At 43.4% G+C, this 25493-nt stretch overlaps 1 protein-coding gene across 1 annotated transcript in view; it reads right to left on the reverse strand.

Moving 5' to 3' along the window:
• The window catches only part of LOC138492176 (phosphatidylethanolamine-binding protein 1-like), a 56792-nt gene extending 45102 nt beyond the window's left edge, over window positions 1-11690 (reverse strand). Inside the window, exon 1 of the mRNA XM_069619195.1 lies at window positions 11449-11690. Within this exon, the coding sequence (XP_069475296.1) occupies window positions 11449-11583 (135 nt within the window). The 5' untranslated portion in view covers window positions 11584-11690. The remainder of the gene's footprint in view (window positions 1-11448) is intronic.
• Between the last annotated feature and the right edge of the window lie 13803 nt (window positions 11691-25493).

A 25493-nucleotide genomic window follows, 5' to 3' on the forward strand; every position in this document is an offset into this window, starting at 1 on the left:
TTTTTCAATTTATATAGGTCAGATTTGTAGTCAAAGAGTTTGGAATGGAATATGTATGCTCCCAAAATAGCTTTCTTGAAAGTCAATATTATAGCATACACTGATGACTTCTTGTTATTGGATTTCAAGCCAGCAGGTTTGCAGCAAGCTTTGAATGGAGTAGTAGGTTATCTTGAAAACAATAATTTAACAGTGAATCCTCAAAAGTCGATGATTATGGTGATCTCAAATAAGAGGGTGAGAAGAAAGTATAAATGGAATGTTAACAACTATAGTGTACAGGAAATACATTAATTCTGTTATCTTGACTTCCTTCTCTCCAATAGGAAAGCAAAAGAGATTCAAAGGTTGGGACTGTTGGGCCAGAGGATACTGTGCACATATATTATTAAAACAATTTACAGTAGGTTGTGTGCATATTTACTTAAACCATTTTTAGAATTGTATAGATTAAAAGTAACGTCTAGTGTTTTATATGGTATCGAATTAATCTCTTTTCCCAATAGATCCTTTTTTGACTTATTGGAGAGGCGTGTATTGAAGGAAGGGAACGGAAGGTGAGAGTTTAAATGAACTTTGGATCCCTGCCCTGATCTGGTTCCGAAAACAATATTCTTCCTGCTGTCGTTCCAGGGTTCCTGCGGGACAAGCTCCTAAAGTCCCGTATGTGGAGGAAAGAGGAAGGATGGAAACCCTGTCTGATTTGGCACTGGATTAGAGACATCTTTCACTGCTGCTGTGAGAACATGGGTGAATGAAGAGTCTTGACACTTAATTGTGCGTCTAATCTGGATTTAATAGGCATATAGTTTGCCACGGTTGTGGAAGCACCCACAGTGCTATTCACATGGTGAAAGCCAACACTTGTTTCGACCACAGAGTCTTTATCAAGGCTATGCTGTTTGGCAAAGTGAGAGTGCATATATGAGACGTGTGCGAGTTGCCGTGAGTCGTGATGTGATAAATAACAGAAAGTCAAATGACATGATCGCACACATTAGTCAATTGTACAGTGTGGTGAAGTGAGATGATGGTGTCGTGACAATTATATACATGTACATGTTCAGGTACAACAAGGGTAACAATTCAGGTTATAGAGGCCCATTTGGATACATATTGTAGTAATATGGCGATTGCACCAAGGACGAGAAGAGAGAAAAGAGTAGAGAGAATAGGTTAGATGGGGTGGGCTGGTGCTGGGACTCTAGGTATCTGGATGTTGAGGTTCTTACTGGTGAGGTACTTCTAGTAAGGGCCCTTGAATAAGGAAGCTGTTTAGCCACTGAAAAGAAGAAATAGTATGTTGGACCAGTGTATAGCTGGTGTTGATGTTGTACTGGGCATTGTATAGTGGCTGCTAAATGGTGGCTGCCAGAGCAAATACAGGGATAGAGGGGAAGTACGGCGGCTGCCAGGTTGGCTGTAATCCCAATCGGAGCTGTAGCGCGGAGGCAGGTGGACCATGAGTGGCGTGTCACAGTCTATGCTCAGAACGAATGAAAGACCAACTATCTCTTGGCAGTCGTCTGGCCAAGGGCAGTAAAGCAGGCAGCCTGCCATTATCCTCCCTGCCTGCTGGTAAATTTATTAATGTTATCTCGTCTGGGAACATTGGACAACAACTACGGGAATGGGTATGGGAACCCTCGCCCAGTGGCCTGTTCAGGAAACTTAAAGCATGCTGATCAGCATGCCATGCTTTATGTTCTTTCTATGAAAAATCGATTGAGAACTTATGCACTGTGGTGATTAATATATTCATTATTGATACATATCTTTCCCCCCAAAAAATCTGTAGAAAAATATGAAAATTTTAAAATTGAAAAATGTAATACGCCCCTGATGAAGAGAGATTCTCGAAACGCGTTGGGCCACACGAAAAGTAACATTTTATGAGAACTATATATTGAATTGTGATGATTATTCTTTGAAATATTGTTCTGTAACTTTATACTATAACTTGTAATGATTAAGATTTAAGAGATAAGGATCTTTTTGGATAAAGGACTAATATCTCTTTTCCTAACAGTTGGGTTTACTTGCTGAGCCATTTGATAGTGTGCAGGGGACGGGAGTTCCCCAACTGGGAACTTTTTCTTCTCTCATTTGAACATTCCCTTTTGGCTCCTGCAGCTCCCAAAATCATGAAATGCCGTTTTGAGGAGCTGTGAAGTGGGAGTGAAACTATCACAAGGTTTCCTTTATAAATGGGTGTGGGGCTCCCAACTGGTTTTTCCAGTCTGTGCCTTGCTGCTCGATTTTCAAATAAATCAAAGTAAGTGAAGGATCGGGTTCACGCTCGTGGTCTGACAATAGTTATAGACTTGCTACATTGTTATGCTAAAACATACGTTACTCTTGCTTTGCCGATACGTGTGGTTGGGGGAACTGAAGGAAGGTAATACACTATAGTTGTGTGTATAAATCTTGGTGTTAGTGTAGAAACATTGGTCTTTGTCATTGTCTTGAATTTAAATAAATACATTTATTTAGATACTCATTGACTATGAACTACAGTACTGAATGTGCTGGCTTGATACCCCTGAAGGATACTTTATGTGATCCGAAACACGTTGGGAAGACATGGAATGTTATAGGACTTTATTCCATTAGCTGAATTTGAGCAGCATTATTTTATGAACTGCTTTGAGGCTTTTGGTAAATTGAGAATTTGTAAGCAGTGTGATATAGCATTGCACATTTCGTTTTCATTGTACTGTGTGAATTAATTACATTGATATATTTTGAATTCCAAATAAGGTGTGTGATTGCATCATTAATATTGAGGGATAGAGAATTCAGATGCTGATTACATTTTTGGGAAGGAGCATTAGGGTTACTCGTTGGGTTCAACCAGTCACATGGTACTCTTATTACGTATATCCTTTTCCACCTAGGATTTGATTGCTTTTGCACCTGAAATACGAAATAAGCTTTGTGGTGCTGGGAAGTCCACCAACCTAGGGAATACTAAACGAGAAATAAATGCTAAGAGAGAACATCAGGGGGGCAGAGAGTGCACATAGAGGTGGGTGTGTGATCACTTTAGTGCATGCATTGCAAGCTATATGGTAAATGCAGATGTGAACGCCATCTTGGCAAGCAGCTGCCATCTTAGAATTTAGGCCTAAGCGCAGCGAAAAGCATTTTGTGTCTTAGTATTAGACCCCTTACATGAGCGTGAACACCACCCCCACGCTGGCCAGATTTCAGAGATCCACAAACCTCCTCCATTGTTCAGACAGTTACAGGCCCTTGCGCCCTCTTGGCAGCACCATCCCACAAAACAGATAGCAAGGCCCTCCTGCCCCCAACAATCCCCACATGAGAAATACAGCTTTGCCGTGCTTTTATCCCATGACCCCCGCATGTCATAGAACCATCCAAATCCAGACCACCGACCATAAAACCTTTACACCCCTCGATCGATCGCGAAGATCAGAAGGCAAGGATATTGCTCCTTCGGCGATGGTCATGTGATTTGTGCAGCGAGGTGCAAGGTAGCTTCAGAATTATAGCCTAAAACTACAGTGGAGGACTTTGGGAGTTTCTGATCTGTCTGGTAGTGAGTGAAGCATGTGAGTTGGGGTGTCCTCGGCTCTCCCCATGAGCCCATCCATGTATCTGCCAGGTGCATTGTTACAATGATTAAATAACATTGTTTGTGCAAGTAGCCAATTTATTGTTCGGTCAGCTTTACTGCGGATGGCGAGTCCAGTGACGCCCACGTGGACCAAGAGGGACAGATGAAGACGGACCAATGACCTGGCATCCCATATGGAGCAGGCTCTACATGTATAGGGCTCCTCCAATCTATATTGTAGAATTGTACTATATGAGGGGTGTCATTCACACGCCTACCGAGCTCAGAACATTCGCCAGCAGCAGAGTTCTTTGCTGATGCATTTTCTTTTTTGTAGAAATAAATACTTGTTATCCTTGCAAGAGTGTGTTGGGCCTTTTTCCCTAGCGGGCTGTATTTTTTCTGGTGTGAGCGTGCAGGGGCGGGCCTTCAGTGGTAGGCATTTACTTTTGTTCAATTGGTTGTGCACCCCGTATCATTGTCATTTGCAGAAGAGGAACATATGATGTGTGAGGTGAACATGCAGGAGTCTAAAAACTGTGCCGACCTTTAATAGCAGAGACCAGTGAGTTTACTCATGCTTCTATAGATTTTTAAAAGGGGACATGCTTGAATACTAATGTAGAGACCACTTGTTTCCTCCTCAGAAGGCCCTGATGCCTTTACAAAGTATGTTTATGGTCACGACTGCTTTCTGCTAGTAGTAGAAGATATAACTTCTAAATGTTACTTGCCTTTCTAAACAACTGGCTTCAAACAGAAAGGTTGCGTTTTTGGTGTCATCCCATTTAAAAGGCAAATACATTCCCTGGTGGTGTAAGGAACCATGGATCCATCAATCCATTTCCATGAACAAGGTCTGGAGACTAGGGGCTTTCCAGAGGGGTATGTGGCACTTTCCTACCCGATTTGGCTCAAGATCGGTTGCATAGAAACCATTATCACCCCCTCCATCCTTGATATTTGATGAGGAGCAGAGAACTAGTATGTGAGGGTAGGGGTGTCAGGGATTCATCCCGGATGTTGCCACCATAGGATATCTACAAGAAATCAATGGGACTGTGGTCATCCGGCGCGTGCAGTGACCCTACTGTGGATGCAATTGTCCAGTCTTTCTAATGTCAACAGCTGCCACAGAGCTGTAGTCGTTTACAGCATCAGAGACACTATGTAGCTTCTTTTTTTTAAAAACTTTTTTTGTTGAAATAATAAAGGACTTTTATCTAGTGCTGCAGTGTTTCTCTCCCAAGCCAAAGTGACAGCAACTATTGTCAACTGAGAAGGAAAATGCGTCTTTCCATTCTGAATGAAATGGCAGTTAACCTCACAAGGCTGCTTCAATGTACTCAGAAGTAGCCAAGCCCACTCCTGGTTGGTGTGCATTAGCTTGAAGGACTGGGAAGAAGTCCAACCCACTCACAGCTGGTGTACATTAGCTTCAATGTACTGAGAAGTAGCCCAGCCCACTCATAGCTTGTATGCTTTAGCTTCAAGGTCCTAAGAAGCAGACCATCTCACTCACAGCGTGGGTACACTAGCCTCGGTGTACTGGAAAGCAATCCGGCTCACTCACAGCTGGTGTACATTATCTTTAATGTACTGGGAAACAGCCCAGCCCACTCATAGCTTGTATGCTTTAGCTTCAAGGTACCAAGAGGCAGCCCAGCCCACTGGCAGTTGGTGTACATTAGCTTCAATGTGCTGGAATACAGCCCAGCCCACGCATAGCTGGTGTTTATCAGTGTCAAGGTAACAAGGTGCACCAAAGTTCACCCTTTGATGGTGTTTATCAGTTGCAATATGAGGAGAAGCAGCCACACCAATTTGTAAGGTGGTATTTAGCAGCTTAAATGAACCCAGAATCAGCACAGCCAATCCCTGATAGTATTTATCAGCTTAAATACACTCAGGGCACGATTCTCATCATGGCGCAGTGAGGGTGCTAAATAGCATGACTCACTGCCCATTTCTTGACGCCCAGGCACCACTGCTATTCTCATGTGGGCTTGGGCGTCTTCGCAAAGCATGACAGTGCTTTCCCTGTAATCTGCCTGTTTCTGATGGAAACAGGCTGATTGCAGAATCTCGGCAGCATTTTCGTTAAATAACGAAGGAATCGTTATTTAACGAAAATGCTGCCGAGAAGAAAACAAAAAAGCACATGCTGTTTGGGTGTGCATATCGTGACAGGTGGGTCCTGCACTGCATTTATTTATCTTTGTTTGCAGACGAGTGCATACTGCCATCCATAGTAGAACCATGGATGGCAGTATGCACTCTTCTGCAAACTAAGGACCCGATTCACATCAAGGTGTTAAGTACTGAAAAGGACGTTAAATGGGTTAACAACCTTTTCGGTACTTAAGACCTATTCTGAAGGTGGCGCATTCTTCCGAAGTCGGAAGGAATGCAGCACTTTCGGAATACATGTGGCGGTTGTTAGGATGGGTTGGAAACCAACCTAGCAACCGCCACACTTGTAAACTGGCTTTTTGGAAGCCTATTCTTGTGGCACTCCTCCAGTTTAATATGTGCGCAAAACTAGCGCACATATACGGCACCCTTTTGGTGCTGTTAAACTGGAGGAGTACCACAAGAAGCCTTGTTTGGTGTAAATGGATATGGACACTTTCATGTACACCAAAGCAAGCAGCTTCAACATTGCTGCAACGTTGAAGCTGCTTGCTTTGGTGTACATGAAAGTGTTCATATACAACACACGGGTGTATATGAACACTTTCATTTACACCAAAGCGAGCAGCTTCAACGTTGCAGAATGCAAAGTTGAAGCTGCTCGCATTAAATGAAAGTGTTCATATACACTGCACGGGTGTATAGGAACACTTTTATTTAAACCAATGCGAGCAGCTTCAACGTTACATTCTGCAACTTTGAAGCTGCTGGCTTTGGTGTAAATGAAAGTGTTCATGTACACCGCAGGGGTGTATATGAACACTTTCATTTACACCAAAGCCAGCAGCTTCAATGTTGCAGGATGCAACGTTGAAGCTGCTCGCTTTAAATGAAAGTGTTCATATACACCACAAGGGTGTATATGAACACTTTCCTATACACCAAAGTAAGCAGCTTCAACATCCTGCAATGTTGAAGCTGCTCACTTTGGTGTATCGGCAGCATTTTCGTTAAATAACGATTCCCTCGTTATTTAACGAAACTGCTGCAGAGATTCTGCAATCCGCCTGTTTCCATTAGAAACAGGCGGATTACAGCGAACGCATTGCCATGCTTTGCGATGACGCCCAGGCCCACTTCAGAATAGCAGTGGTGCCTGGGCGTCACGAAATGGCGCAGTGAATCGTGCTATTTAGCACGTTCACTGCGCCATGATGAGAATCGAGCCTTAAGATGCAGTGCAGGACCCACCTGTCACCATCTGCACACCCATTGTGTGCTTCTTGTGGCACTACTCCTGTGCATGTGCTTCTTGTGGCACTCCTCCTGTATGACACCAATTTAGTACCGTACTTCAGCGGCAATTTCAGGCAGTTCCGAAATTGGAGGATTGCCTCAAGAATACCCATGCAAAAGGAGAGATAACGAAAGTGCTTTTTACAAGATTTTCGGTAATTAATACCACCTTTGAGAATCGGGCCCTCGGGGTCCTATTCTCATCCAGGTGTTAAGTACCGAAAAGGACGTTAAAAGGCTTAACAACCTTTTTGGTACTTAAGACCTATTCTGAAGGTGGCGCATTCTTCCGAAGTCGGAAGGAATGCGCCACTTTTGGAATACATGTGGCGGTTGCTAGGATGGGTTGGAAACCAACCTAGCAACCGCCACATCGTAAACTGTAAACTGGCTTTTTGTGCCTATTCTTGTGGCACTCCTCCAGTTTAATATGTGCGCTAAACTAGCGCACATTTACGGTACCCTTTGGTGCCGTTAAAGAGGAGGAGTGCCACAAGAAGCCTTGTTATTGCAACGTTGAAGCTGCTTGCTTTGGTGTACATGAAAGTGTTCATATACAACACACTGGTGTATATGAACACTTTCATTTACACCAAACCGAGCAGCTTCAACGTTGCAGAATGCAACGTTGAAGCTGCTCGCATTAATAGAAAGTGTTCCTATACACCGCACTGGTGTATAGGAACACTTTTATTTAAACCAATGTGAGCAGTTTCAACGTTGCATTCTACAACGTTGAAGCTGCTGGCTTTGGTGTAAATGAAAGTGTTCATATACACCGCACGGGTGTATATGAACACTTTTCTATACACCAAAGTAAGCAGCTTCAACATCTTGCAATGTTGAAGCTGCTCACTTTGGTGTATACGAACTGTGTTCTCGGTAGCATTTGTGTAAAATAACGAATATATGTCGTTATTTTACAAAAATGCGGCCGAGATTGGATTGCGCCCGTAACACCTTAGAACAGGGGCAATCCATACAGAGCACTGTCGTGCACTACGAGGACGCCCAGGCCTACTTGAGAATAGGAGTGGAGTCTGGGAGTCCTCTTTTGGTGCAGTAAATCGTGCTATTTGGCACCTTCACTGCACCAAGTTGAGAATAGGCCCATGAGGGCCCTATTCTCATCCAGGTGTTAAGAATTGAAAAGGACGTTAAAAGGCTTAATGACCTTTTCGGTACTTAAGACCTATTCTGAAGGTGGCGCATTCTTCCAAAGTCGGAAAGAATGCACCACTTTCGGAATACATGTGGCGGTTGCTGGGATGGGTTGGAAACCAACCTAGCAACCGCCACATTCGTAAATGGGCTTCTTGGAAGCCTATTCTTGTGGCACTCTGCCAGTTTAATATGGGCGTTAAACTAGCGCACATATACGGTACCCTTTTGGTGCCGTTAAACTGGAGGAGTGCCACAAGAAGCCTTGTTTGGCGTAAATGAAAGTGTTCATCTACACCCATGTGTAGTATATGGACACTTTCATTTGCACCAAACCTAGCAGCTTCAACGTTGCATATGAACACTTTCATTTACACCAAAGTGAGCATCTTCAACGTTGCAGGATGCAACGTTGAAGCTGCTCGCTTTAAATGAAAGTGTTCATATACACCGCACGGGTGTATATGAACACTTTCCTATTCACCAAAGTAAGCAGCTTCAACATCCTGCAATGTTGAAGCTGGTCACTTTGGTGTATAGGAACGTGTTAATCTGTGTTCTCTGCAGCATTTTTGTAAAATAACAAATATGTCGTTATTTCACAAAAATGCTGCCGAGATTGGATTGCGCCCGTAACACCTTAAAACAGGCGCAATCCACACAGAGCACTGTCATGCTCTACGAGGACGCCCAGGCCCACTTGAGAATACTAGTGGAGCCTGGGCGTCCTCTTTTGGCGCAGTGAATCGTGCTGTTTACCACCTTCACTGCGCCAAGTTGAGAATAGGGGCCTCAGAAGCAGCACATCCCACTGCTAGCTGGTGTGCGTTAGCTCCAAGCTACTGGGAAGCAGCCAATGCGCCCTCCTAGCTTGTGTGCATTAGCTTAAAAGGTTCAGGGAATAGCACTGCCCACCCTTCGCTGTTGTGAATTAGCTTAAAAGGTATTGCAAGTGTGCAGCCCATTCTTAGTTGGTGTGCATTACCTTCAAGCTACTGTGAAGCAGCCCACGCACTCCTAGCTGGTGTGCATTAACTTAAAACGTACTGGGGAGAGCCCAACCCACTCCCAGCTGGTGTGCATTAACTTAAAAGATACTGGGGAGAGCCCAGCCCACTCCTAGCTTGTGTGCATTATCTTCAAGCTACTGTGAAGCAGCCCAGTCCATTCCTAGCTGGTGTGCATTCGCTTAAAAGGTACTGGGAACAGCCCAGCCCACTCAAAGCTGTTGTGCATTAGTTTATAGGTACTGGGAAGTGCGCAGCCAATTCCTAGTTGGTGTACATTATTTTCAAGCTACTGAGAAGCAGCCCAGCCCACTCCTAGCTGGTGTGCATTAGCTTCATACTACTAAGAAGCAGCCCAGCCCACTCCTAGCTGGTGTACATTAGCTTCATGCTACTAAGAAGCAGCCCAGCCTGCTCCTAGCTGGTGTGCATTAGCTTAAAGGAACTGGGAAGAGCACAGCCCATTCCTAGGTGGTGTGCATTAGCTTCAAGCTACTTGAAAGCGGCCCATCTCACTCCTAGCTGGTATGCATTAGCTTCATGCTACTAGGAAGCAGCCCAGCCCACTCCTAGCTGGTGTGCATTAGCTTCATGCTACTAGAAAGCAGCCCATCCCACTCCTAGCTGGTGCGCATTAGCTTCATGCTACTAGGAAGCAGCCCAGCCCACTCCTAGCTGGTGTGCATTAGCTTCATGCTACTAGAAAGCAGCCCATCCCACTCCTAGCTGGTGTGCATTAGAGTCAAGTTACTGGGAAGCAGCCCAGCCCACTCCTTCCTTGTGTGCATTAGAGTCAAGGTACTGGGAAGCAGCCCAGCCCACTCCTTTCTGGTGTGCATTAGCGTCAATGGACTGTAAAACAGTGCATTCCCCTAAAGCCGGCATTTATAATCTTCATGGTGCCAAGAAGCAATACGGTCCACTCACTGATGGGGTTTATTAGCTTCAAGCTACTGGGAACAGCTCTTTACACTCACATCGGGTGTCAATTGGTGTCAAGGTAGACTCCTGTTAAAAACACGCATTGGCAAAGCCAGCAGTTTTGGCTTATGTAAATGTATTTAGCACATGCCAGGCACAGCTATTAAATGGCCAGGTACTTGCACCATTTTGCACCTGCTATCATCAATGGCCAGATAACACCCCTATGGCTTGCCTCCCTAGCCAGGCCTAGTACTGTAGTTTATTGTACTGTACGTTCCTTTTCCTCTCCCCCTGTCAGGCACTTGCACTAGTAGATATGCCTCTGGCCTAGGATACTAGTTATTGTTGTTTGAACATTCGGAATCTTCAAGGCCTAAAAATAACAACTGTAATCCCTTGTTCCCTTCCCGCTTTAAAGCATGTCACTTGTGTATAAGCGCTTTACAAATAAAAAATTACAACTACAAGCAGGTCTGGCCTTGGAGCAGGGCCGGGCTGCCTGGTGTTCTGCCAAATCGGGGGAGTCTTTCAAGGTCCCCCCTGAGCTGGCGTGGTGGGAGAAGACGCGGCAGGCGCCCTTTTGATATTAAATATGGCCCCTGCTCAGGAACAGAGCGCATTTTATAACAATAGGGTTCTGATTCGTAACATCAGCGCCTATTGAAAAATGTGGCACCCCCTTCATGACTGGGGGGGTTGTTTTGCTGCCTAGTGCGCTGCTGCTACTAAGGGCTGCTGGCATGTGCCTTTTCTATGTATACACGAAAGCCCAAACTGATGGTATTGCCAATGCTCTCTTGACCGTATGTCGCGATGCGTGCTGCATGGACTGAGGGAGCCCCCGTAGTGCCCCGGTTCGAGGACAGTTTTGGAGAAGGCAGGGCTCCCATCCATTCATTTATCCCATCCATCCATTCATTCATTATCGCGTCTTGAAATACTTATGTATAGGCGCGTTATAAATGCCATATCATATCCATCCATCCATCCATCCATCCCTGGATTGTTACATTCCACATTAAATAAGTAACAGAACTAGCGCGCCTGGGTGTTGGCGGCAGGTCTTTACCTTAATTTGCAAGTTTATGTTATTAAATAATCCTATTTCCCCATTTCTGTGGGGGCATAGGGTAGCTGATTTGACTTTGAACACTGTTTATCGTTTCTTTCATTTGACAACAAGATGCGGATATTTTCCCCCATCGCAGTTACTGCATTGCAAAATTAGCTTTGCAAGGTGGAGAGGGGCTGGGGGCTACTTTATGAGTTCAGCGCGATTATGCGTAAGAATGGGTAGGGCAGAGTGCTTCCCATTGGAGAGATGTACACCAGCGACGTGCTTACCTGCGTGGGGGTGAGCTCCTTGGCCAACGCGTCCACTTCCTCATTCCCAAATCCGAGACGCAGCAAATGCTTGGGCTTCTCGTCCACGTCAGTGAGGCAGAGCGGCCCGTTCCAGGCGTCCAAAGTTAGCGGCATGATGAGCAGACAGCTGGGAACTAAGACCGCGGCGGAGCAGCGGCGTGAGTGACACAACCCCAGAGTGCAGCAAATATATCTTTAACTCGCCGCCCCCGCAAGCAAACACTGCCCCGCCCTTGCTGAGTAACCGCGACCTCCCCCAAATGGGGGCAGGCACAGCGCGCAAGAGCCAATTGTTGGGAACCCGCGCCCCCACTTCCCGGGTTCCTCATCGCCGCCCCTTCGTTTCGCTGGTCCTGGCTTGGGTTGTCTGTTGCCTCTGGTGGCACTGCCGAGTTGGCGGCGTTGCCTCTGTCTATCCATAGATACGAGAGTATTTTACACAGGAACGATAAGTGGCTATGGCAGACTTCCAAAGCTGACTACCGTATTGCATGGTACAACTCGGACTGACGTGACTACAACGTAGCTTACCAAGAGAGCAGTAAAGCATGCCAAGAGTACAGTGAGCCAGATATGAATCCACTGCACCCGAAAAGAAAATACAGTACAGTTTAAGAGGAGTATAGTGTAGAATAGGCTAGAGTACAGCAATTAAAGCACAGTTTAGCAGTATAAAACTACACAGAGGAAGATTAGACACGCGTTTAGTGCCGCTCACAATACAACATTCGAAGCAGTAAAGTGCCACCCAGACTATTGCGTGGTGACACTTGACAGTACAGCCGGTGGGCAGCGAAACCGTAACTAGCGGGCTGCAGGGCAGGGAGCTGTGGTGCATTGGACTAGTTACTGTGGCCCCGGAATTTTCTTCATGCCATAGTGTTCCCTGACCATCCACTAGCCCAACAACACATCTGGACACACAATTCCAGCAGCAATACAACATAGGTTACACAACGGAGCGTACACCAACTGAAGACAAACGCCTACACTACATTTCCCTAACACCAGACTAACCCACCACAGGTAAATTAACACAACTCTCCACGCTCCTTAAGCACCACTCTGACAGATAGATACCACAGCCACCTACACAAACAATGTATGTTAGCATCCTGGAGCACAAATTAACCACTGCTCTAGACATGTCAGAACATTTCCTAAACGTATACTCTACAAAAATCCTTATCTTTACACAGCTGCACACCTCAACATTGCAAAAAAGCTTTCCTTTCCTGCCCTGTGTTAGTCCCACAGCCCACGACCTACAGGTCCTGATGATCCAAGAAACTGTGAAAAAGGGCGAAGGTGTGTTATGCAAGACTAAATAACATAGCAGAACCGGACACATCAAAGAGCTTCACTCATTATCATTTGTGCTGGTAGGCTGAACTGCCGGGCAACTTCGGAGATTGGCAGCAAGAGGACAGCAAATGAATTTAATTCTGCTATGCTATAATCGTTGATGCAGTGAAGGGGTGATGAGACTATTTCTGCCTGTCAAATTAGGAATGGTCACTGCAACAATAACACAGTTCTAGGTGGGGCTCTCGAGTCCAGTAATGGAGGAGCACAAGAAGACACCATTTTGACCTTAAAATCATTAAATCTGCCCCACTGTAAGGCAGACTTCTTGTTTTAATAATGCAAATGTAATCACGCATAAGGACTCTATTTTCTGAAGTTAGTTTAAGCAGTGATTCTGGGATTATACTGCCTCGAACCGCCCGTACAATAGGCACATGACAACATAGCTTCTGAGTGCTACTTGGTACAAATATTTACGTTTTGGCTTTCAAGGACTGCAGTAATACTGTCTTATAGCGTTTACTTGAAAAATACACAAATCCAATAGTAAAGCAATCCGTCAATATGCAAATACTTATAGCAACTCATCAAGCCAAAAGGATATCATTGTGACTTTATTTTCCACACCCTGGATGGAAAACTACATGTTTTAGAATGTGAAATAATATCCCGAAAAATGTTGTGTTGCTCAGCAGACTGCTTTCAGCACTTAAATACAGGGGGATCTTTTCCTTAAACATGTAAATTGCATTGAGGGGACCCATTTGCCCTTTCGTGCAAACAGCCCCCCTGCATGCACTTTTAGTTATTTGCACTATGCAGTGCAAAACAAAGGTGTAAATCATGCATTATCAATCACCTGGACGCCTTAGTTTGTTCACAGTGGAAATTGAGTAAATGCCACTTGTCATTTCTGCAAATCAGGCAGTGTTTGCAATGGATTCCTTTATAAAATCTATCATGTGCTGTATTTTTGGCTAGTTATATTTGGACATATCTGCCATGTGACCCTGTCATTTAGTTGGTTTATTATTTGACTATTGGAGACTTGAGCAGAGTCTCCACTACTGGATACAGTCGCCTGCAGCTGGCCCTTTATACCAATCGTTGAATTTGAATTGCACTTTTTAAATGCTGTGGCTTTCAGGTCTTATCTGCTCCTGTGATACGTATATACCTTTAGAATCAGGTTGCTTTTAGTTGGTGTAAAAGAAGTCAGATTCCATAAGAATTCAAAGAATGTGCGTTTGCAGGAAAATATGCTGGTGTAAATACCTGTGTGTTTGTAAGGTAGAGAGAGTGGAGTTTGCGGAAAAGGCAATTTTTTGCTGTGCCCACTCTCCTCTATACAAATAAATGAACTATGTATGGCATGGCAAATGTTAGGAAAGATTTCCATTTATGTGTAATTTTCCCTCCAGTGGTGAACCCCCCAACTTTTTTCTGTTGTCTGACCATCCTAGCCTGACATTTGCTAGTGGAGCTCAGCCTTCCGCTGCACTCTGCCGGGTTCTCTCTCACTTTGTTATGGGGAAACTGACATGCCCTTAAAGACAGTCAGTATTGGAGACTTTGTTAGTCTTTCACTTTGTTGCTAGCTTTTGGCTAGCTTACCAGTGCACAACGTACCTTACAGTGTAGTGCAGTGTAGTGCACTCGAGTCTTCCTTTCATTTTTAAGGCCCTAGACACCCTCAAAGGATTTCAGAGCTGGTGGCAGCTGTTATTTTTCATATATTTGTAACCCTTTCTTTTGTTTCTTATCGCGTTTTCCGCATTTGGACCATTACAGTGGCTTGGCCCCATAATGGCCATTCCACAAGGTCCTTTGTTCTGTCCTTTGGCCATCTTGTCCCTTTGCCTTCCCCAGGTCGAGCAGACCCGGGAGAACCCTTATTTGGTCATGCAGATTCCCGTGCAAAATGAAGCTTTCGCTGGCTTCTGCATTCCTTGTGTGTGTTCCTCCAGGAAGTGGGCTGGACTGTCTAGTTCCAATACACATCATGGGTGCCAGAGAGTGTGGTGTGCTCGGAATGACTGGGATCACTGTGGTCCGTGATTGGTCCACGCCTGGCATGGCTGTATGAGAGCAGATCTCTCATTGTGTCCTCTTCATTTTGGCGCGAAGGATATTCTGGATAAGAGAAGGACCCAAACACCCATACCAGGTCGATCTCTTGAGTTCACAACAAACCGAGGAGAGGATCCAAGCATCCTGAAACTAAGAAGCCGAGTCGAGGAACCGCTGGTGACCCACTGGTAGGTTTGGCTCCCCCAGCCCACTGTTGTCCCGCAGGACCCCCTGCTTCTGATCGAACTTAGAATGTCTGCAAATGCGCTTCGACCCATTTGAATAGTGGAAACAATTATTCACGACATCTCCACCGTAACCTGCAAGTGAGCTTTTTCGAAAGTGTTCCTGGGCCAGGTAGTGAAATGACCAGCATGTGCAGGACATTTGCTCTGGAACTGCCACCATCTTGAGCTGACACTTGAGACTTTGGAGAAGCACTGGGTACAAGGCTCTCTCCAGCCGAGCTTCGTACACCTAGGTGCCCTAGGTCTGAAATTAGGAGAGTACATCTGAACCGGAGAGCACATGGTCACTGTATCGCCCAGCTGTGGTGATAAACTTCATGGGTGCCCTGCTGCTGTGCCCCCTTGTGACCTGATACGAGCTGCAGTGAAATGGAGTTGATCCCTTCACCAGGAGAGGAGAAATCGCCACTGTCCCGCCACAGAATCATCCCTGGAACTCAGCCACTGAAAGCTGCAGAGCCGCACAATTGCAGCATTTCAACCTGCAACGGAAGTGGACTTGACTGCCGAAGTTTGGTCTGGAGTGCGTCTTGGGTTGCTGAGTACTTGCAACCCTTACCAGTGGCCACTGGTGCATCCAACTATTTTTATGCACAAGTGTCCCCTGAGGGCCACTCTTCTTTATTGAGGTAGCCTGCGCCAACCCCTATTCCCAACTCTTCAATCCTGTACTGCCCTCTTGGGGTGACCCTCCTCGAATAGTCGGAACTTATTCTTCACTGTCTCACCTGTCTTCCTGAGCTGCCTTTTTTGCCCAACCGAAAGATTGCGTACATCTGCATCAGAAAGTACTTTTGAGCAATAGGCTCAACTCTTCTTAGGGACTGGACTGCCTTTCAGTTATGGTTGATAATGTGAAGGACTGCCAAAAGTATATTCTCTCTGTTTGCTCCCTTTCCTACAGGTTGTGGATCCTTACTTTGTGCCATTCCTTTAGGCCATTGCTATCTGTATATGTGTTTTATAGTAGTGTTATGTTGGTTTAAGTATTACTGCTGATCATTGCTTACATTTGATTTAAAAAGCCTTTAATACATGTATATGTATTTTTGATATACATCTGAATGAGAGTAGTTTGTAGTGTCCTTCACTGTGTGTGCTCATTGTGGGATTTTGATCACCCTCACCCCTCCTGAGACCTAGTCTTGACTGCCGCCAATGCTACCTTGATTGTTCTGGCTTGTCCAGAAGGTTACCCTGTTCCAAGAAACTAGGCTGGCCTTCTGAACCTCTGCCTACCAGGTCAGAGTTCAGAAATCCATCTTAATAGCAAAAAACATATGTAAAACCTTTACACATACAATATATACATGCTGTGTGTGCTTCTTTATAATAAACATGCTCCCCACGCTAGAAGAAGTTGTGTACAAGGGTCACCTGGTAAATGTAAGAAACCTCCAGCTAGCTGTAATTCATGATGTTAAGAACTTTTGATATCCTTATAAGAGCAAACCCTTTTTTTGTATGTCAAGCAAGTGTACATCACCGGTTTAAACTCATCTTAAAAGGTAGTGTTTCTGTTTTACAGACATTGGGCCTAATTGACAAAAGCCCTGAAAAACACTTTTCGTAAATCAGGCCCTTTGTCTTTGAAGCAGACATAGAATTAATAGTTAGTTGGACCTATAATGGCAGTCTTCCAGTTGGAAATGTCCCATTGCAGTGCATTTTGCCTAACAATTCATGCCTAAAAACAGCACTTTGAGAACAAAATCAAAGTAATTTCGCAGACCAGGACTCCCTTCATCACCCTATTTTCGTTCTGCTCATGACAGCTCTGAAGGCCAGCAGGTCCAATTCGAGTGGCCCAGAATTTCAGGGGTTTAGGGGATGGAGCGTAATTTGCCCAATGTTGTTTCGCCCATGCAGTACAGACAGGCAGGACTCATTAGTGCAATGTACCTAGGCAGAGGAATTGTAAACACCCAAGAGTGCAGGCTGTTGTGCATTCTGTAGGAAGGTATAACCTGCAGGAGCGTAGTGCGGCATGAGTGGGGAACTCGGGGAGGATAGCTCAGGGGGCAATGCGCTCGCCTTGGAAGCAAGACGACGCAGAGCCACACAGGTTCGATCCCCGGGTTTGCGCTTAGAAACCTCTGGGTATTAAGCACGTTATTAATAACCAATTACAACTACAATACAGTACATCACAACAGCAGTACAGCCTGTTAGGTTCTAGACAGTATATCGAAGAGGGTAACACCCTCAAATGTGGTCCACCTCAACATTGTAACATTTCTGTAATGCAAACAAAACCTGGTTTGATTAAGTTGTATTTGAACCTCTTTAAGAAATTACATAGATACAGCAACGCAGTCAACAATATTACAACATCTAATTCACTTCCATTATCTCACGGCTATGTCTGTTGCCTAAGCGTTTATTGCTAATGCATAACCAATTTTTTCCACACTGTGGGGGTCATTATGAGTTTGGAGGTAGCCATGGTGCTATTAGCGCCATGGCTGCCTCCAAACCTGGGTCCGGGTCCTCTCTGGCAGAATGGGGACTTACCGGGATATTCCGACCTGTGCGGACCTAGTAAATCCTCATTCAGTTTACCATTCCCCATTCCCATGTGAGCCCCTATAGGGCTCAATGGGAATGGGGAAGGCGCTAATAACGGGCACTCAAATTTCAGGCCCGTTATTAGCTCCAAGGTCCCTTAACGGGACCCACAGAGAACAGCTGGTCAGAACAGCCGTTCCTGCTTGGACCCGCTAAGGGACCTCGAAATAGGGCGGTCAGGGTTTACCGGCACCGGTCTCCTTACCGGTGCCCATTAACCCTTACCGCCCAACTCGTAATGACCCCCTGTGTCCCTTACTTGAAAGAATAAGTGTAGCCAGTAACCTCCTTTCAGCCATTAAAGAGAGCACATGTGTGGGGTAAAATAAAGCCCCTGAATATTGGAAATAAAAAGACGAGGCCAGGCCAGTATTTGAGAGTGAAGCTGACTGGTGCTACCCATTGGAAAAAGCAGGTCAGTCCCAAAACACGTCTTTTTCTGATTTAAGGCCAGATTTAAGGAACAGATATGGGCCTCTTTCAACTTCGCTAAAATGAACAGACGCTCGAGTGAAGGAAAATGTGCTGGAAAACTAAAAATACTAGCTGTGCCCAATGCATGGCAAAAGACATTGGTGGCTGAACATGCTGTTTTCATAAAATATGAAAAGCTACACTTTCTACTTAAAGAGATAGATAGTAGCGTGTACAATATCTTTATGTAACATGAGACTGTGATTCAGGAATCCAGGTGAAACCGATTCTATGACATTTCATACGAGGGAAAGAGCATTTGTTATCAACAGCCAAAATTACATTTAATGGAAAGGCTTATTTTATTTTTCATAATTGAACACTGGTGCTGTCTGTTAACTGGCCTGTTTGGTGAAATTTTCAATGTACCTTGGGGTTAATATTGTGGAAGCAAAAACGATATGTTATATACAACAGGTTTAAATGTAATTTACTACGCAACTGTGTAACACAATGCCATGCAAAATGTAAAAATGTAAAAACATTTGGTTGATCTAAAGCTGTACTTTGAGAAGCATGGATGCAGAGGGGCATTTCCACTGAAATGAAACTGTAACCCATGATCTGTTGGTTTGGGTTCTCTAGGAGAAATATGTCTGGTTGTCAATAAGTTGCTGATAACAGGTCCTGTAGAAGTAACTTTGAGGTCAAGTTTTCCATAAAACTGTACTTTAAGCAATGAGCAAAGCCTTTGTAGCCAAGAAGGCCATGTGAAGATAAACACAGATAAACCAGATGGCTGTTCACATGTTTTCAGTGAAATGGAAACCAGCTTACTGAGGCCATGTGATGCTTTGCCATCGATTAAACACTCAATACAGTTTTTCCGTAATAAGAGCAGCAGCAGTGTGTGTCTGATAGAGCTCTTCCCAGGTAGGTTCAAATTAAACAGGAGAAAAAGCCCATTGTGACTATGTAAAAACGAAATTTGTGTGATGTACATAGTTTAAGTTATGTGGAAAAGTATGATTTTTGCCATTTACATACACCTGAGCAATGGGGAGTTGGCACCGCAGTAGATCATGAAAATAAGGTCTAAATAGGAAATGGTCCCATTTTGATATATTTTGGTCCAGTAGAAAACTGCAAAAAACGGTAACTCCGGTTCATGAAGGATGCACTGAAGTAAAATTAGTATGGCCAGATTCACCGTAAAATATAGAACCTATATTACACGGCCACGCTAGTGGCCATGTAGTTATGGTTAAGTTGCTGTTTCCGTAGGAAGAACACTTTTTGGGTGGCTTATAACTTTGTTCTCCCTGGACGAATCCTCACCAAACTTTGCAAAAAAAGTATATGGCCCACTCTGAATTTTGGTGAGGTTTGGTCTAGGGGGGGCAAAGTTATAGGGGGGGTCCCAAAATGTCTTTTTTTCCCATAGAGTGAATGGGGAAAAACTTTGCTCATGCCTACTGCTCAAAACGCTGGACAGATTTTCACCAGATTTGCAGCAGGAGCAGCGGCTTGGTCCCGAAAGCGTGCTTTTGTAAATTTGGTGAAAATCCATCCAGTAGTTTTTTTTAAAATGACCAAAAAGTAGGTAAAAAAAAATAGTGATATCTATGTTCGGTCCGCAGACACACTTCCCTGTTCGCTCCGCGGACAGTGTCCTGATTTGCTAATCGGCTTGCGTCATGCGACGTGTCTGCTGATTGGATGGTGGAGAGTGTGGTGTGCATCAGATTTTTGGAAACACCCACCATCTAGTATCCGCAGACGTCCACGGACAGTGCGGTGACAAATTGTGGGGAAATACAATTTTGGCAAGTGTGTTGGTCTGTAAGACTGTTTGAGGATGGTGGGGGAGTAAGAGGTGGTTCAAATATTGTATCTATTTAGGTGGTAGGCACCACTGTTGTGTTCGATGTGTCCGCGGCCAGCCGTGCTGTCCTCAATGTCCGTAATCGACCCATATGGGGATGTCCTAAGACACTATGCCTGTCCGTACTGTTCGCAGGCAAGGTGATACTGTTCTAAGAACACGGATGGTGTCCGCGGACATTAAAAAGGCTATATGGCATGGTTAAAATGTTTGATTCTATGGGTGTGATCTATGGGTGTGATATGCTGCAGTGGTTGTGGCCAGGGCATAGAGTCGAGGCCTTCGGCCATGCACCCAAGACTCTAGGCCCTGGCCACAACCACCGCAGCATATCACACCCATAGATCACACCCATAGAATCAAACATGGGTGTGATCTATGGGTGTGATATGCTGGGGTAGTTGTGGGAAGGCCTAGAGTCTTGGGTGCATTTGGTGGTTGTGGTGAGGGCCTAGAGTGTTGGGTGCATATGGTGGGTGTAAGAACACACATGGTGTCCGGGCTGTCCATACAAAAACAAAAATGAAGGTGTTCTAAGGACACTGTACCTGTCCGTACTGTTCGTAGGCAAGTTGAAACTGTTCTAAGAATATGGATGGTGTCCGCGGACATTAAAAAGGCTATATGGCATGGTTAAAATGTTTGATTCTATGGGTGTGATCTATGGGTGTGATATGCTGCAGTAGTTGTGGCCAGGGCCTAGAGTCGAGACCTTCGGCCATGCACCAAAGACTCTAGTCCCTGGCCACAACCACCGCAGCATATCACACCCATAGATCACAGCCACAGAATCAAACATGGGTGTGATCTATGGGTGTGATATGCTGGGGTAGTTGTGGAAAGGCATAGAGTCTTGGGTGCATTTGGTGGTTGTGGTGAGGGCCTAGAGTGTTGGGTGCATATGGTGGTTGTGGTGAGGGCCTAGAGTCTTGGGTGCATGTGGTGGTTGTGGTCAGGGTCTAAAGTCTTGGGTGTGTGTGGTGGTTGTGGCCAGGGTCTACGCAAGACCAAAGTTATAAGTACCGAAGTTATAAGCTTTCATGGTGTGATATGCTGCAGTGGTTGTGTTATGGTGCAGTATATATGAGTTATACTTACTGTAGTATACTTATTGCTTGGTTTGGCAACTGCAGTACATATATTCTTTGTCAATTTCTGTGATAAAAGAAAAGATCATGTTAGTATTGGTAGTTTGTAAGGACGTATAGCATTGAATAATAGACATTGTTTATTCATTTTGTCCCTCATATTTAGTAGATTACAAACCAGTGTACTGTGCTCCATGTCGAATTTTTAAAAAACGTTTTTTGTTATGCTACAGTTCATTTGTTTGTTTGTTTTCAGAGTTCACTTGTTGTTTCTGGTTAATGTTCTATCTGTTGGTTTGTTACATATTTTTGGAGCAGTTAGATACCTGTTGGCGTATTCTAACTGTCTATTTTTTGTTATAATTTAGTGGTTTTGATGTATTTGTTTGGTTGTTGCAAAATATTGGGGCAGTTAGATACCTGTAGGCGTATTCTAACTGTTTATAGTTTTTTAATTGAAGTTTTGTTAATGTTTAAGTACAGATTAGTTATTAAATTTTGGTTTTAAGAATATTAAATAAGCATTTGTAAGATTTGCTGGTAATCTTTGCTTTAGAGTAATGGTACTGTCATTACATTCGAACCAACCACATTTCTTTTTAATATATGCAGTGTAGTGACCTGCATTGGTTGTGGCTCCTGCGTGGTAGATTATACCTATTGTTGTTAAGGGTTTCTCACCAAGTGATACTTGACCATGTGTGAATCCAGTCAGTTTGCAGTTGTTTTTGGTACCATCTGCATTGTAACGTAGAAGCATTAGTATTATGTATTTACTATGTGTTTGTATTAGTATGGTGGAGCGATTATCTGAATTGCAGGTAGTACATAATCTACCAAGGTTTGCATTTTGTACAAGTTGCTCAAATGGAATGGATTCACAATTAGGTATGGCTACATACATGAAGTGTTCATTAGGGATTTGTTCCTGTGTCACATTGTTGCAGAGAGTGCATGTATGTTTCCACATGTATGGAATCTGGAAGATTTCATTTATAGGTATGTTTTTGTTTTCCAGTACTTGTAGTAAGTACATTAGAAATTCTTGTGGATCTTCTTGTGAGTTTATAGTGAATTTCACCATTCCAGCACAGTAGTCTAATTCTTGTTTTATTCCATGAACACTATATTTGTTGTCAGGATTGTTTGTTGCGTTTCTATGAAGTGCTAACATTTGCAAACACAATTGGCCTGTACTGTGTAAGTAAATGTTCTCAACAATTGGTGGTAATTGAAATAGAATATTCATTGCTACATTTGCGTAGCAATTTACACCAGTTATATTTGAAAATTTGAATGGACCAGATAGGTCTGTGTCCAAGTAATTTTTTCGGAGTGTTTGTTGCTTCTTTGAAGAAGTACTTGAGTTACTTTGAGTAATAGGTTCTTCTTTGGTTGTGGTAATTGATGAAGTATTCATTTCTTTTTTTTCTGTTTGGAGGATTTGCAGTGAGATCCTGTTGCATTTCTGTTTGAATTATTTTACAACATTTTCTTTTTTGTGGAACAGATATGTTGTTATACGTGGGTGTATAGAGAACGTAGTCTATTGTATTCTAAAATGCAAGGAATAGCAACGTTTACTCTTTTTACATCAAAGTTGATTAGAAATAGACTGTCAAGTGTACGTAAGTGTGATAGTGCTATGTAGCTCACGCCTTCTTTAAAGACTGTGTAACCAATATCTATCAATGCTTTGTCTAGGGTATGACCTTGTGATTTATGAATGGTGACTGCATATGCTAGAGTTAGAGAAAATTGTTCTCTACGTACATACATGTCTTTGAAGAGAAGGAATCGAGCTGTTGAGCGGCCTATCCTTTTTATTTTTGAAAGTTTGTCAAAGAGAATATTGACAAACTGAATGTTATTGACACGTGGGTATGTTTGAAAGCCAACAACTGTACCCAGTGCTCCATTAACTAGTCCTTGCTCCACGCCAAGGTTATGTTTAAGTATTACTCTACTGTTTAAGGATAATTTTAATATTTTTTCCAACCAGTTGTGTTGGAGATAGAATTTTCTAAGGTATTTAGTTTTGTTGTGGCTTGTTCACACAGGGGTAGTGTCATACCATGTATGTCCAGTATGTATGTGCAGAAATTTCAATTATTGGTTGTATTTCTTTTTTCAACATTGTTTCATTGAATTTGGAACAGCTTACAAGAGTTGGCATTAAGGCCATACAATTGATATTATTGTGTGCGAATTGTTCCATAACATTAGTAGCACATGAGTTATGCCCATAAAGTGCTTGGATGTGCCGGGTTTTTAATATTGCTTGTGCTTCTTGAGATAGTACACCAACTCTAATACTTTTTAAAATGTTGGCATAGGTGAGGTCTGTAGACTGTCGCATGTTTTCTGTTAATTCTCTGTAATGGAAATGTTGCCAAATGTTGACATTTCCCATGCTACCAATAGTTTTCCAGCAGAGTTTGTGTCCTAAGGTTTTAAAAATTGGTTCACCTTTCACTGGTGTCAATTGAAGAAGATCTCCAAAAACAATAATGTGTTTTCCTGCAAAGAGCTCTTCATAGTTTGTTTTAAGTACTTCTTGTAATCTGAGGTGAATCAAGGCCAACATTAGGTTGGAGACCATGCTCACTTCATCTATTAGTAGCATTTTCATTTGTTTTAACACTCTGCGTAGTTCCATTGCAGCTTCTGTAGAAAGTTTGTAATATTATAATTTGTTTTGGTGTTTTACTGGTAGGATTAGTAATTGATGTAAAGTTACACCCCCTTTGTTGTAGGCAGCTAAACCTGTGGGGGCAGTTACAACAGCTGACAGTTTGTTGTTTGTCAATTGTTGAAGGAACTTGCTGATGATTTTGATTAAGAATGTTTTGCCTGAACCAGCTTCACAACGAACGTATAATAGTATAGGTTTTTAATTTTGACAGGTACATTCTTTATTTTCATGTTGTATACCATGTGCAATTTCTTTTGTTACTTCTTGAAAAATGCTACACTGCTCATTGTTTACTTTTGATTGTAGTGTACTTAAGTCTTCTGTATCTTCATACTGACAAATTGTGTTTTCTACTTCTGTCCTAGCTAATTCTGCCTCATTTGCTATTAGTGGCTGTCCCAGTGGTTCTTGGCTTCCTGTAACAGAAGGTTGACTACTCTCAGGAGTATCCTTATCTAGTAGAGCCTGGAGGTCTTCTTCATGTTGCTGTTCATTGTGCAACATTGTTTTGTACTGTGTAAAGTTTACATCAGAGATAGTGCTTTCATTTGTTTTGAAAGCGTCTTCATAGGAATCATAGTTATCTAGTAACTCTCCTTTTCTCCATGGTTTAAAGAGTTGTAGCAGGGACATGTAATATAGTTCTTTCTGTTGAGGAGATTTTAATGACAATTTGATATGATTAATTAAGCTTGGCTTGGTAAGTTTTACTAAGCTGCCTTCACAATTTGTCACTCTGTAACTACCTTTTTTTCATCTGGTTTTATATTTTTTTTGTATGTGAAGTTTTGAGCTATGTGGTATAGACACATGGTTTCCAAAGTGGTACTTCTGTTTAGGTAGTATGTGTCTATTAAATTGTTTTTTAAAATGTCTTGGCTGTTCGGATCATTTTTGGCGATTGTTTCTATGTCGTCATATGATTTGAGAAATCTTTTTCTAGATTTAGCAGGACCAAGACTTAGCCATACTATATTTTCAGATTTTCCATACAAAGCAGTACCGGTTAAACGACCTGCAGCTTCATAGCAGCCACATTCTCTATGTGAGAGCATGTTTATGCCCAAGCTGTACAATTTCTGAGACAGTGTTTTGTCTGATGACAGGTCATTCCAGAGGTCTTGAAGCTCTGTTTTTTCTGCTTTTGTTAAGTAGGCTGTAACATATTGTGCAACTGCAGTGAAATTGTCTGCAATGTACTGCACATCTATGTTTGCATTCCACAATAGGGCAATGAGTGCATTGTAATCATTGATATATTTTACTTCTTCTGTTCTTTTTATGTAATATGTAATTTTAGGTGATTTACCTTTAACACTATGGCCCTCATTACAACTGAGGTGCTAAGTGCACCAACTTAACCACCATGGTGTAAACTACGTTTACACCATGGTGGATGGCGGATTTACCGCCCCATTACAAGGTGAGTGGGGCGGTAAATCCCCATTTCCCATTTTCCCTTCCCCATTCCCATTTTTGCCCCATAGGGCATAATGGGAGTGGGGAAGGCTCTAATTACGGCACCGTAAATTACGGTGCCGTAATTAGCACCAAGGTGCCTTAGCACCATGGAACTTAACGCCTGCAAAAAGCAGGCGTTAAGGTGGGAATCAGGCGTTAAGGGTTAACGGTGGCGTTAACCCTTAACGCCTGAGTTGTAATGAGGGCCTATGTCTAACTGAAGACATGAAGTTGTTCACTTCACCTGTTTCTGTAACCGGTCTAGGGAAACCAAAACGGAATTTGGT

The sequence above is a fragment of the Ambystoma mexicanum genome, chromosome 10, assembly GCF_040938575.1.
Source record: "Ambystoma mexicanum isolate Mex_15411 chromosome 10, UKY_AmexF1_1, whole genome shotgun sequence".
Lineage (NCBI taxonomy): Eukaryota > Metazoa > Chordata > Amphibia > Caudata > Ambystomatidae > Ambystoma > Ambystoma mexicanum.